At 41.7% G+C, this 15,421-nt stretch overlaps 1 protein-coding gene across 1 annotated transcript; it reads right to left on the bottom strand.

Moving 5' to 3' along the window:
• Nucleotides 1-1,879: 1,879 nt before the first annotated feature.
• Nucleotides 1,880-10,651, bottom strand: LOC310787630 (H-2 class II histocompatibility antigen, E-S beta chain-like). The gene is made up of 7 exons (XM_083649111.1): nucleotides 10,572-10,651; nucleotides 9,737-10,006; nucleotides 6,585-6,798; nucleotides 5,881-5,948; nucleotides 3,919-4,032; nucleotides 3,734-3,760; nucleotides 1,880-3,645 (listed from the first exon to the last, which is right to left on the bottom strand). The coding sequence occupies exons 1-6, from the start codon at nucleotides 10,624-10,626 to the stop codon at nucleotides 3,735-3,737; spliced, it is 747 nt and encodes a 248-aa protein (XP_083505237.1). The 5' UTR covers nucleotides 10,627-10,651; the 3' UTR covers nucleotides 1,880-3,645; nucleotide 3,734.
• Nucleotides 10,652-15,421: the final 4,770 nt, after the last annotated feature.

Here is a 15,421-nt window from a genome sequence, read left to right as displayed (position 1 = left end):
CAGCATCAACAGAAGAGCAGAGTTAACTCTTTTAAATAAAAGTCTGTCACAACCCTGAGAGTGGTTTTGTACAATAAAGCAGCCATTTTTGCACCAAGAGACATTAGACATTGACACAGGAAGAAAGGAGAAATCCATTGTAGAAGAGAGACCAGTTTGTCGCCCCACAGGAGCAGGAGAGAGACCAGAATGCAATGCAGCAGACTGGGGTTTGAGTAAGGTGGAGTCAGATCTCTCTCTGGGTCTGGGACACTTTGAGCCCCAAAATGCTGTCGGAATCCTCCCCAGTGATTGGGGCTTATGTGGGCTAGTAGGAAGTGCACCAGCACCTGCAACAAATGTTACGTTCCTCCTATCTACTATTTTACATCATTCACACACAGCTTTGTTTTCCTCCAGCTGACTTTACAGCCTCAAACTAATGTGGAGAAGTTTCAAATAAAAAAAGGGAGAATATCACTTTGTCCCTCAGGTCACTGGACTCAAACAAACTCATCAAGGCCTTTATCAGAATCACAATTACAATCACTTTTATTGCCACAGTTTGCCAACAGAAATAGTCCAGTTGACTTCACATTCCATGATCATGGTTTTGGATGATGTCATGTGTTTAGTGACAGTCAGCATGTTATCGCGTTTCATTGTGAATTTTGAAATGACAAAACAGACGCTGTTGCCATGGTGATGATGCTTACAATTGTTCTGGTAGATTGGCGAGGGCGTCCCATAGTCTGTATAATCATTTCTACCCCCCCCCCCCCCCCCCCATCAGAGAGCTCCTCCACACAGCTGAGAGTGTCACTCCCCCCCCCTCATCATCAGAGAGCTCCTCCACACAGCTGAGTGTCACTTGATATGAAGTCACACTCGGTATTCAAGTGGTAACGTTAGCAGAAGCTGGTTTGACATTAGGCCTTTTTCTCCAGAGGCTGAATAAGCAGTGTTATCAAGTCAAGGTCATGTCAAGGCATTACAATGCATTTATAGGCTTTATTAAACTCTTTATACATGTTGAGAATCATAAAGTCACATAATGTATTATAACTTCAGCATTCATAATGCTTTATACCTTTATGCCAAAGAATATTTTTTGTTGTTGTCATACACTTTACTTTCAGCCAGCAAATGCTGCTCATAAGTCATCATAACTGTGTTAGAGCCTCATACAATTGCTAATAACCTCATAGTGCAGCCGTGCTATAGCGTATTATTGTTTATTACACATGTATGACCACCCCTTATAATACGTTATAAACCTTGTCATAAGTTCCCATGCATAATTATAAACATTAATACAGTTCTCTAAAGCCTTATACATGTTTTATAATGTCTTGTGAATGTGCTCATAATGCACTTCAAAGTGTTTTGGAGATGGGTTTTATGTAGCTCTCCTGGTAATGAATAAAATCAATAAGCAAAACACAGTCAAGCATTCAGCTCTTGGTTTTAACAAATAATATCCTACATTATCGTCCAATGCATGAAATGCACGTGACTAGCATTTATTCAAATAAAATAAAATAAGAAATAAAGTGGGGAAAAAATCATCTTTAGTGATGATCTTATGTGATGCGTCTTTTCTTATTGATTACTCCTGGACTGGATGATTATTGAAATCAATATCACCCCTTCCCCCACCCTGATATCGATATGCAAATAAGCAATAAGCAAAGTCACATTAAATTAATTATGATCCGAATAATGTTCATCATGAACTGAATGGTAATGTTTTGGTGGACATATTTATAACAAATATACAATCAAATAACGATGACTGAGACTTTTCCCATGATCATTAATGTGAGGCCGACATGTTTGTGAAAACACAAACAAAGACGCTAAAATAACAGTGACAGAGTTTTTTTCCAAAGCTTTTATTGTAGCAAAAGACATCTCACTCCAGTAGAAATATAAGAATCTAACACTCACAAAACCTAAGGCTCCTAATCAACATGTCCTCATACTGAAACGACAGAATGAGTCGATTTCCAATTACTCCCAAAACAGATATATATTCAGGGCGCTTTTCTCTGAATGTTGCTTTTAGGAGTACGAACATTCAAATAAACATATTAGGGCTGGGAATTTAACGCGTTAACTTTGATTAATTAATAACAGAAAAAATAGCGCGTTAAAAAAATTAACACATTTTAATCACACTTCATTTTGCACTCCAGAGACCACGGAACGTTTCTCAGTGGACGGATTCCAAGCATACCGAACATACCGATGCACAACGTGCATTGAGTTATGTCAGACAACAAAGCTCTACATGTGGGAAGTGTGCTAGGCTAACGACAAACATGGAAGAAGCAGATGAGAAGGGGTTGCTTGGCCCGGTGGATGGGAAATTTAAATGTAAGCCTCCGGTATCACCTCAATGCTAAACATGTTGCAGCTAGCGTGGAAGCCAGAGCTAACGTTAACGTAGCCGCTGATCATGCTAACGTTAGTCCTAGTACGAGCAAGTAGAGTCGCCAACCCACACTCGACCAGATGACGGGGTTCAGAGCCAAGATGAGTAAGTCCACGTCTGACAAGTACAAATACAGCATTATGTATTGTCTATTCTTTGATTCACTCGTGTAACAAAATCCATTTGAGTTGAACAATTTTGCTTCTTGTGTCAAATATTGATATGCGATTAAAATGCGATTCATTGCGATTCATTACAAAGCCTCTAATTAATTAGATTTTTTTTTTATCGAGTCCCACCACTAAAACATATATTCACATTTCATTAGAAAGCTTACAATCTGCACTTTGATATCTACATGTGCTGTACATCACACATGGGCGTCGTTAGGCCTGGGCATTGGGGGCTATAGCCCCGAACGTTTTATGAATAGCCGCAGATTTTTAGTTTTTTCATTTTAGTTTTTATAGAAAAGCAGTTGTCTATTCATCTGCATGTCCGTCATGCTTTAAAGCCCTCAAAAACAACACTGATACTAGTTTGGATACACTGTCTCATTTAAGTGAATGGGAAGGTGTGTTCAGGCTTTTGACTGGTATCATATGATTTAGTTGTATATAGTATCAGAAATCCAGCAATTTGCTTCCTCTCTGTGATGTGCAAGTAAAATATATAGAAGGAAGAGACATCACTCTCATCACAGCTTTCACATTTTGCATTGGGGCTAGACTTTGGGGACAGTTGTATTGAAGTGAATGGGGCAGGCATGGAAAGTCCCACTATAAACCATCATACAGTATCTGTGTTTTGAAAAATGCTTCCGCAGATTGCAAAATTCCAACGCCGTGATGAGTGATGTCTTTTCCTTCTTTATAGATTCCTTGTCTGTTTGTCAATCAAGGCTAATGCTGAAGTTTAACAATTCATGAATTTTCTATGGGGACCGCCTGGAACGCTCTGAAGGACCCCTGGTGGTCCCCAGACCCCACTTTGAGAACCACTGATCTAGTTTTTCTGTATTCATCACAAAATGCTCAAAAATTGTGCAATTACCTGTTGAAGAATAAGCCCCTCCCCCTCCCCTCCTTAGAGAGGGCTGGGCTAAGCCCCCAATGTCTTCAGACACTAGAAACGCCCCTGACATCACATTATGTCACAGCACATGAGCAGCGTATCACACAAGGCTTGAAGCAGAAACAGCAGCTCCTCCTCTCCAGCAGGTGGCAGCACTGAAAACACAAGAAAGCAGGTTGAATTCCAGCTGACTTTTCCTTCCAGGAGACAAACCGACTACAGGGACATGTTCAGGATTCCTACCTCAGTTAGTGGGAACCAGAACCCGACCTGATTTAACACAAGATAAGAAGAAAGAGATGTTATCATATAAACACAAGAGAAGAAGACACTGCTGTTATATACTCAATATTATGTTATTGTTCTGTAAAGGTAGCCAAATGTTCTGAACTGGTCTGAATTAGTCTGAACTGGTCTAGTGGACTGACCTTGGGCCTTCTTCCTGTAGTAGATGAATCCAGCCAGAGGTAAGATCAGACCCAAAACCAGTCCTGAGGCTCCAATGGCCATCTTGTTTCTCTCAGACTCGGGCATTGACGGATCTGTTGAGAGAGAGACATGTCAACAGACAGAGGGACAGACAGAGAGACATGTCAACAGACAGAGGGACAGACAGAGAGACATGTCAACAGACAGAGGGACAGACAGAGAGACATGTCAACAGACAGAGGGACAGACAGAGAGAGAGACATGTCAACAGACAGACAGACAGACAGACAGAGAGACAGGTAGTCAGTGAGACAGACAGACAGACAGACAGGAGGGTTGCAGGAGACAAAGCCCACAAGGACAACTTGAAATATCGATGATGGTGAACGGGGGGTGCTGATGATGAGGTGGCCTGTTCGGCGGATAGTATTTGTGCCCTGTCATTCTACAGAATTAATTTGCAGACTCCCCGGGGAGATGGGGAAGAAGAAGAAGTCAAGATGGCGGAGACGTTGGCATGGAGCAACTATGTGCACCAGATGAAGGATGTGGTTTCCCCATGAAGCAGAGAGCTGATGGATAAGAAGGCGGACAAGTCTGCAGGAGGAAGAGAGCCAATTTCAAATCTAGTTATTGATCGAGACAAAGATGATGGAATGAAGGTGGTTGAGCACGAGTCTGTTCCGTGAGTAGATGAAACATAGGCAGGTGGGGAGGTATGGATTGTGATGAAGAGAATAAGGAGGAAGAGAGGGGACAGAATGGTGGGAATCGAGGCAATTAAGGGAGGAATAGTCTTAAAAGACTTAGGAGTGAGGTTGGTGATAGCTCTCTTTCTGAGAGTGAAGAAGATGGGCAAGATTAGAAGGAGGGAACTGGGAGGTTTTTGTAGTAATATATATACTACAAAATAGTTTTTGTAGGTTTAATGAAAAGGATCAAGAAAACATGAAGACAATTAGCCCGTTTGTGCTAACAGCAGCACTGTAAGATAGGGGAGATCATGTATCCAGGGGTGGCCAAACTTTTTTGGTTGTGGAGCCGCATACAGAAAAATATAAGGAGTCACGGGCCAAACAATATTAAGCGCGGCAGTTTTCGCGGCAAAGAAATTGGACCAGAAAACCCTTGTGGCATCAAAAATGTTATTTCTACCTAAATAAATATATAGTATAGTATAGTTTATTGATGTGCTCACCTATTACGATGGGTATTTTTGTATGTTTTCAAATGTTCTTTTCCTGTGCCAACAGGTTAAGACAGAGATAATTTAACATAACATTAGTATTAAACATTCATTCAGTATTAAAAATGTTTAAAAATAAATAGACCAGGTCAGGGTACTCAAGTATAACCCATTTTCAATGTTTTTTTTACTTTAAAACAGAAAAACGATAAAATGTTTTTAGCTACTTTTTTAATTAATTTTTTGCTAAATTCATAGCGGGCCACTTAAAAACGGGCAGCGGGCTGCAGTTTGGCCACCCCTGATGTATGTGAAGGTCCTTAGTGATGGAAACTTGTTGGTGAGATGTGTGGACATAGGACAAGTGGATATAACACTCAAGCTAAAAGATATAGGAAAGCATAAGGTGGTGAGTACAGGGAGGGTGGGTGCTCAGAGTGGTGGTGGATGTAAAGCAGTGATCACAGGGCTGCCAGTGAGTGAGAGTATGGAGGAACTAAAGAAGAATATCAAAGGAGGAAAAATAATGAATGTGCAAAGACTGAAATCGACAAAATAAGGAGTTAAATAGGATAATGAAACAGTGTTGGTTGAGTTGAGGCAGGCAGGCAGGTAGAGAGACAGACAGACAGAGAGACAGGCAGACAGACAGACAGACAGACAGACAGACAGACAGGCAGGCAGGCAGACAAACAGACAGACAGACAGGCAGACAGACAGACAGACAGACAGACAGACAGACAGACAGACAGACAGGAAGCAGACAGGTAGTTACCCCAGTCGTGGATCACAGGCTCCATCAGGCTGGCGTGCTCCACCATGCAGGAGATCTTCTCTCCAGACCTGTTCAACACACACACATGCACACACACACACACACACACACACACACACACACACACACACACACACACACATGTTGGTTTAGTGTCACATTTAGGACCGGACTGACCTAGACTCACCTGGGTGTGTACTCCAGTGGAACTGGACACACCTGGGTGTGTACTCTAGTAGATCTGGACTGACCTGGGTGTGTACTCTAGTAGATCTGGACTCACCTGGGTGTGTACTCTAGTAGATCTGGCCTCACCTGGGTGTGTACTCTAGTAGATCTGGCCTCACCTGGGTGTGTACTCCAGGTGGATCTGGACTCACCTGGGTGTGTACTCTAGTAGATCTGGCCTCACCTGGGTGTGTACTCCAGGTGGATCTGGACTCACCTGGGTGTGTACTCTAGTAGATCTGGCCTCACCTGGGTGTGTACTCTAGTAGATCTGGACTCACCTGGGTGTGTACTCCAGTGGATATGGCCTCACCTGGGTGTGTACTCCAGGTGGATCTGGACTCACCTGGGTGTGTACTCCAGGTGGATCTGGACTCACCTGGGTGTGTACTCTAGTGGATCTGGACTCACCTGGGTGTGTACTCCAGGTGGATCTGGACTCACCTGGGTGTGTACTCTAGTAGATCTGGACTCACCTGGGTGTGTACTCCAGGTGGGAGTGGAACTGGTAGTACCAGTCCCCGTCCTCCATTTCATCAGTGGAAGAGACATCAGAGGTGACTTCATGGTCATTTCTCAGCCAGGTCACACGGAGTTGTTTTGGGTAGAAGTTGTAGATGCTGCACACCAGCATGTCTGTGTGCTTCCGACCAGAGGGAGCCACTGAGGTCAGCCTCACATAGGGTTCAACTGTAGGCACAGTGTTACAGTAAGTAAGTAGTTGCAGGGGGGGAGTTGCTGGAAAATATCTTGGTTTTGTCTTTAATGAAAACATGAACTTTTCAGAAGGAAGAAAAGACCTGGCAGAGTCAGCAGGAAGTGTGTTAGGGTCTGTGATGACCTGAAACTGTGTCCTGACCTGGTTTCTCAACATTTTCAAATCTCTATGATTCATTTGTTAATATAATAAACTCTATGATTAGTTCAGTTTAGTTTATAGTTTAGTTAGACAGGACAGTGCACATAAATAAGACAGTTTACACATGAATCATCCATACATGTCAACAGTAAATGTGCCGGGATTAGCCGAAGCTAGTTTTCACCCGCAGTCCTCGGGACATAAAGAACTAAAAACTACAAGGTAACTACAGGAATAAAAACAATACGGGAATAAGAAGCAATACGGCAATAAAAGCAATATAATAAAATAAAAATGCACAAGGGATAATAATACATACACAGGATAAAAACAATACACTCAAACAAGATAAAAACAATACAGTTAAAGTGCACGGGAGACAAGATCAGTACAATAAAGTGCTGATACAGTAGAATAAAGTGCAAAATCAAGGAAATTATGAGAGGGCTATTAGTTATTGGTTATGGGTGCAATGGTTAATATAATAAACTATGATTCAAAAGGTTAATATAATACAATTTAAGATTCAATGGTTAATATAATAAACTATGATTCAAAAGGTTAATATAATACAATTTAAAATGCAATGGTTAATACTGTATAATAAATTATATGATTCAATGGTTAACTATAATAAACTCTAGGATTTATAGAAAATCCATGGGAACTAAGGCAGAGAACATTGTATCTGATACAATTGGACATTTATGTTATGGAAATATTTTTGTTGAAATGTCCTTTTGCATTTGTAGAACTGTATATTATGATTTGTCATGTGACCACCCTGGCTTGTAAGCCCTATGGGCTGGGCAGCATGAATGGTGCATCCCACTCACATAAACACATCAATGCAGTATCAGTTTTTTGCCACCAGATGGCGGCCCGAGCTCAGTCTAGTTTATGGACATTAAACTTGAATAATGAGAAACGATATTAATTTTCATAGTCATTTTCCTGTAATGATAGTTCAAGTTTTTCTTTAAAGTGAAGTCATATGTCCATATAGCCTAGACATAGCCTACTGAGAAACGTATAAAAATAGGCTTCATCAACAATCTGCTGAATAGCCTAATATTTTTCAATGGAATGATTTGACTGATCAATATTGATAGATCAATAAATATGTCATAGAAGGAAACAGGTTGACAGCAAACACACATATAAGTAGTCTAGTTCATCTAGAGACTGTATGAAAAGAAACTTAATACATAATCAATTTACAGTAGGCTATAAAATCGGCCCGAATCTATTTCCAACTGAATTCATTCTCTTGTCTTCGAAGGGTTGTGGACCTCGTTGAGCCCCTGTTGTTGTGTTGTGTTGTGTTGTGTTGTGTTGTGTTGTGTTGTGTTGTGTTGTGTTGTGTGTGTGTGTGTGTGTGTGTGTGTGTGTGTGTGTGTGTGTGTGTGTGTGTGTGCGTGCGTGCGTGCTTGCGTGCGTGAGTGTGTGTGTGTGTGTGTGTGTGTGTGTGTGTGTGCGTGCGTGCGTGCGTGCGTGCGCGCGCGCGCGTTCGCGTGTGTGTTTGTGTGTTTGCGTTTCAGTGTATAGGCCAAGTTATTGTCCTAGCGTATCATTTCATCTCTGATATATCTCTGATAAGTAGGCTACATACAAAGTAAACTGAAAGCATCTTATTTTTAATTTAGGATTATAGGGGAGAGTGGGGTGAGTTGTGCCAGTGGGGAAGTTGTGCCACCCCTTGTATCTAGAAAACCATAGAAGAAATTGGTCATCTGACCACACATTTTTGAAGAGGCATCCATTTTACTCACTCTGCAAAGAAGGGAGGCAGATGGCACAAGAGCTAAGCACATTTAAGTTCAAAAAACTGTTTTTTGCCTCTCAAAGTAATTTTTTTATGATCAAGGTTTATTGATTGTTGTGTCTGAACAATTATAGACAAGCTTGAAAACATTTCACACATGTGTTAGTGTTTTAGTAAGCTACAATATGAGGCTATACTGTTAGCATGATGTTAGCTCCAAACCAGCTATATGATACAAGTTTGTTAAAATGGTGGGGATGGGGTGATTTGTGCCAAAAGGCCTGGGTTAAGTTGTGCCAGTGCAGTTGCAGTTGATTTAGTGAAACTTTATTTCATTTTGTTCTTAAATGTTTAAATAGACCTTGTTGAAGAATATTGCAGTATTGGCAAGTGTAGCCTGGCTCTGTGATAGTTGATTTTGTTCATTTTGAACATAATTTTTATTTCTGAAAATGTTAAATATGTAGGTCAACTGCTGCTACCGTTTAGCCTTGTTTAACCCTGTTATAGTACACTGGACTTTAGTGTTATCTTTATTTTGTCTTGCTTTGATATAGCATTACAGTATATGAGATGAAAATGTTCTGTTTTACTTCAGTAATCAATGGCACAATTTACCCCAACGTATTCTCTCCAAAGGCACAACTTACCCCGCACCGGGGGCAAGTTGTGCCAAGAGACCACTTTTTTAAGAATAGCCATATTTTTTTAACAGTTTATTTAAGATCCAAAGGGAGTGTTCCCAGTGGTGCACAACATCCTGAAATATATTTACATATTGTAGTTGGAGGCATTACTGTCATGCCCTCACTTTAAAGACACCTCAAGTAAAAAGTGGCACAACTCACCCCACTCCCCCCTACTAATAGCGAACTTGAATAAAGTTATTTTGGTAAGCGTTGAAATTAAATTCAAAGACTGAGTTCTGTCGTCATTACTTTAATCAGAGAAGTGTTTATATTGATGTTTATTTCATGGTGTTGATGTAGAGAACAGCAGCTCACCTGTCTTAGTCAGCATGTTGGGGTACCAGTTCTCAATGTTGTGTTTGCAGTAGACCTCCTGCTGAACCTTCCAGATCGGCAGGGATGAATCTTTGTTGAAGGCCTCTGCGATCTTCAAACCACGCTCAGTGTAGCCAACCCATTTCCCCTCCCTGCTGCTGAACCTGATGTACTCAGCCATGTTGTAATGGGAGGAGTATATGAACTCTATGTCCTTCAGCTCAGTGGAGTTGAACACACAACTATGCATCAAATATTGCTCAAATCCATCTGGAGATGAAAGACAAAAAACAAAATCAATCTGTTAAGTTTCACAGATATAAATATAATAGAGATATTTCATAGAGGGAAACAGGATGACAGCAGACAAACAAACAGTAGAAGTCTCTGTGTGTTTTTCTATTGTGACGTGAGCCACATAAATAAGTGAAATGTGAATAATTTGCTTTCCTTGAGTTTGATCTTTCAGATGTGCTGCGCTTTCATCTTTTTTGGAAGACATAGATTCAACTAGACTATATATGTATGGAAATAAAATGTATTTAACTCAATTTAAAAGAGTAGAAACACTAATTACCATATAAGTATCAACACAAATATAACAATCATATAATTCCATTCAAACTGAACAGTATTATATGAGCTATGATATATATAATCATATGAGCTATATGATCAGGTAGGCCACTGATGTATTGATGCTCGATACAGACGAACAGTATCTGAGCTAGTTATTGATCGGGTATTGATGTATTGATCCTACCTGCTCCATACAGACTGATGAACAGTATTATCTGAGCTAGTTATTGATCAGGTATTGATGTATTGATCCTACCTGCTCCATACAGACTGATGAAGAAGAGGGAGAAGAGCAGAACAGATGAAGCCATGTTCCTCTGCTGAGTTCGCTAAGTCTGACACACTCAAACTGAATCCTGCTATAAAAACCAATGTAGGAGCCACACACTGGTCACATGACCAACATCACCTGTTGCCGGGCAGACAGTCCAGCCTAAAGGCTGCTGCTGGCAGAGCCAGAAAGCATCATGGACTACATCCACCTACTTCTCATATAAATCTATTAGGAGCGTAACGATATAGCTACACAAAAATCATAATCATAATTCATCATCATTTTCATGTACAGCCAGAACAAAGCTTCTGCACACCTAAAAATGACAGGTGCATCGGAGGAGGGAAAACCTGACTGAATCAAAAGAAAATAACACTGTCTCCAAATGCAAAAAGTTGTATTTAACAGAAAGCATAACGTTTCGGTCCTATTAGACCTTCTTCAGATTCTTACAGGGTAAGAGGAGGGACCCAGTTACCCTAACTGGGTCTAATCTGTTACATTTCTGTCTCCTGTATTGGTTTTAAGCATTGGAACCCCTGTAGGGTCATTGTTATTTGATGAGCAGGTCTCTTTTGATGTATGAAGTGTTGTTTTTTGTATCAAGTCATTGATACTGATTGTCATTGTATCAATGACTCCACAATCATTCAGTCTGGGTGATTGATGTGGGAAGTATTGTTTTTTGTATGAAGTGTGTGAAGTACTGTTTTTTGTCTTTCCTAGTGTATTTTGTTTTATGTTCCCCGCGCACACACACGCTCACATTTGCACACATATACATTCACTCCACTTGTCTTATAAGGACCACAATGGAAACAAGCTCTAGGACTTTATTGTGTTTTTATCCTTTTGATCAATATTCTTTGTATTGTCCTGTGCAATCCTGTTTTATTGCATCAATAAAGACATCAGTCAATCAAAATGTGGGTCTAAAATGTCCTATTTGTGTTTTGTCTTGATTTACCATGTCTCCATTTCCTGCACCAATCAGCAACAATGTTCAGCATGATCTGCAGGTCGTTTTCATGCTCAGCAAGTAAGACTATATCATCTGCATACAGTAATATGCTCACAGTCTGGTCATCAATTTTAATTTCCCTGTTGGATGCTTTCATTTGAAGAGCTAAATCATTGACAAAAATGGAAAATAATGTTGGGGACATAGCATCACCTTGTTTCACGCTGAATTGTTGGGGGAAGCTACAGATGCTTGATAAAGAGACTTATTAGCATAATAGAATTTCCCATTGACCCCAGAGTTTAACTACTTTACTTTATTGCATTTAGGAGACGCCTTTGTCCAAAGCGACTTACATCACATCTCATCAGAACACAGAAGAAATACACAGAAAAAATAGAAAGTAATAAATATAAAAATCATAAAAAACAGACATGCAATACAATCAATAATCGTGCGTTCCTTTATCGCAAAAGAACTGGGATGTGGAGGCTAAATTACGTCACATCCATTTTGTTAGCATTCCATTTGCATAAAAGCTGAGCTGGGAAGTTCACTGTTGACTGGTCAGATCCACTAGCTAGCCAGGCTAGCCATTGTTAGCAATAATGTGACCAGTGGCCAACAGGTGTTACAACCATGAGCTACATGTATACAAGTGGGGAGCCAACCAGAACCATCAGACAGGACACCAGGAGCTGGATACACAATAATCTTTATTACAAAATAGGAAAATGTTAGAAACCCTGGCCCACAGTCCAGGTGTAGTAGGTCCCACAGTGTCCTCTGTCCGCTCTGTTCGTGTCCCGAACACCTCCAAGGAAGCTACGGGGGAATAATGAGACAAGTCACTTGACTGGGCAGAGGCCCAGGCTCCCGAGGGAGATGGCAAAACCAGCTAGTGGTCAGAATTTGTCCAGAACAATGGCCAAAAAAAGAAGGAAACCGCACTACAAAATATCACTGCAAATTTCACACGTGATTTAAGAACATCTTGTGTATTTAGCTTCCTACTATGGAAAGTTGAAGGGGGGAGGGGGGCAATGCTCGCACTCCACAGTAATTTCACACGTGATTATTAACTTCATCAAAAGCAATAGCACACTTTAGGCACTCCAACAAGGGACAGCTATATCTGCCACAGCCGTTCAAGTGGCCGGAGGATGTGGGCTTTGTTTAGACGGGGCTGCAGTACAATAAAATGGCGCTCAAAAAGGTAGGCTACAGTGTCAAAGTACAAAATATAAAAACAATGTTCATCTGGTCAGGCGTGTACACTAATAAAAGGTGGTAGGAAAAGATAGATAGATAGATAGATAGATTTATTTGATGATCCGTTTAAAAAAAAATGCCATACATTAAATGTACATGCAATTCCAAAAAGGCATCAAGGATAACACAAAAAGTAGATAAAAACTTAATTCCGTTGTGGTCCTTGGTCTTAGACATACAGTACATTAAATATACAGACATTGCACCACACATACTGTAGTTTCATAATAAAATCTGGCTATCTAGTACTAAAACATTACAGCATAACAAAAGAAGACTAATTAATACAATACGCCATTTCTGCCTAGTCCCTTACTCAGGAACCCTATCTAGCAGCCACCTCTTAAGTTTAACTTTAAAGGTGCTTTGACTTGAGGCCTCCTTAATATCCAGTGGGAGCAGATTCCATTCACTGGGCCCCTGGAAAGCAAAGGAACATTGGCCAATTTTCAGTTTGCACCTAACTGACTGTAGGTTGGCTCGGCTAGCTCTGGTGCTGTGGCTGTGTGCTTCTCCTACTCTGGTGAGGTAGTTTGTGAGGTATACTGGGGCCCTATCCATGACTATCTTATGGACCATTGTAAGTCTAATCTGTGCCACCCTGGCCTCCACAGGTAGCCACTTTAATTCCTGTAGTTGGTTCCTGCCCACGTGGTCACGTGGACCGCAACCCAAACTACCCTGACCAGCTTGTTCTGAGTTACCTGGAGTTTTTGTTTACTACCCTTTGTCAGCCCGCTGTACCATGCCAAAGAGCCATAATCAAGGTGAGGCTGCACAAGGCTGTTTGCTAACAGCCTACTGCTGTCTCTGTCTAAGAGATTGGCCTTCCTTGCTAACAATCTGGTTCTTGCATTAACTTTGCCCACTACCTGGAGAGCCATTTCTTCACCTCCAAGACTGTTATCTAATATGCAGCCCAGATATTTTACTGATGTTTTGGCTTTTATAACCTGCGAGCCTAGCTCAACTCTGAGTTCAGGGGTCCTCCTAAGCCTGGGTTTAGATCCAAATAGGATGGATTCAGTTTTGCCCAAGTGTAAAGAAAGTCTGTTGTCAGACATCCAAGTGCTAACCTTAGAGAGCTCCTCCCCTAGCTGACCTTGTAAAGTGTCAATGTCCTTGTGTGCTATGAGTAGGGCAGCATCATCAGCATACAAAAACAAATTACAAGAGCAAGCATCATTTAGGTCATTAATATACAATATGAACAACAATGGTCCTAGGATGCTCCCTTGTGGGACCCCACAGCCTATAGCCCTAGCTTCTGACAATGTACCATTAACCTCAACTCTCTGATCTCTATTGGCCAGGTACGAGGCCATCCACTTGACCCCTAGGCAGTCCATGCCTAGTGCCTTCAATTTGGAGAGAAGAATCTGGTGGTTTACGGTGTCGAAGGCCTTTTGGAGGTCCAACAACACCATGCCACACAGATTTCCATCATCTATCTCCCTTCTGATGGTATCGGTTAGATAGAGTAGGCACGTGTCGGTGGAATAAGACTTTCTGAATCCTGATTGCAAATCATACAGTATATTATGTTCATTGACATACTCTGAAATCTGTTCATGTACTATCCTCTCCAAGATTTTAGATGTTACACTGAGTATTGATACTGGCCTATAATTACCAGGGTCAGTTGTAACACCTTTTTTATATAATGGGATGATCTTGGCATGTTTAGTGGCCTGGGGGACAATACCTTGATCTAAAGAGATGTTAACAAGATGGGTGAGACAGGGGGCAATTTCATGAGCACCATCCCTTAAGAATCTGGCTGAGACGTTGTCTAAGCCTGTGGCTTTTGATGCATTCAACATGGCCAGCCTTTCTGCTATACTTTCCACGGACACCCTGGAGAAAGTACAACTATTGGCTATAATCCCTCTACTGCCATAAAACCTGTTAAAGGAGGACAACATGAAGGATGATAGCTGCAGGAAACATAAGAGGGGCACTTAGCTGTAAGAGGGGTGCGTTGTGACTACACCCCTCTACATTCCACGATGCTTCCCCTCCAAGAAATCCGTGTCGTGCAGTTCCTCTGGCCGTCAGACTGCTGTATGGTGGGTCTGGATACCGTGCGCCATCGGGAGTTTCACTACTCGTATTCGTAGCTCTGCCCGTCTCACAAGCGTCCCGTCAACCTCTGGTTTGGCTTCTCTTGCCCGGGACTGCGTTTGTTCCTGCGTCAGGTCTGCTTCACCGCACCTTGGCCAGCACCCTCCCCACTTCGACATCGAGGATCCCCCTGGTTCTCCACCACGTCTGCCTTCTCTGCCCCTCTCTCACCTCCACGGCTGCCTTTAAAGGGAGGGAGAAAGACGCCAGCCCGCTGCCAAAGCTCCGCTCTGCTAATCACCCCCAGCTGTTTCCAATTAGGATCCCCTTTCCCCGCGGTGCCATGGCACGAGTCCGATACCTCACGAGTCCGACACCTCACGAGTCCGAAAAAAGAGGCATTATATTCCCCGTTTTTCACTAACCCAAAACCTAACCTCTCCCACCCCCACGCCTAAACCTAACCTCACCCAGACCCTAACCCAAAACCTAACCTCTCCCACCCCCATGCCTAAACCTTACCTCCCCCAGACCC

Source organism: Poromitra crassiceps (genome assembly GCF_964638095.1).
Source record: "Poromitra crassiceps genome assembly, chromosome: 13".
NCBI lineage: Eukaryota > Metazoa > Chordata > Actinopteri > Beryciformes > Melamphaidae > Poromitra > Poromitra crassiceps.
This window is presented reverse-complemented; position numbering and strand designations above follow the sequence as displayed.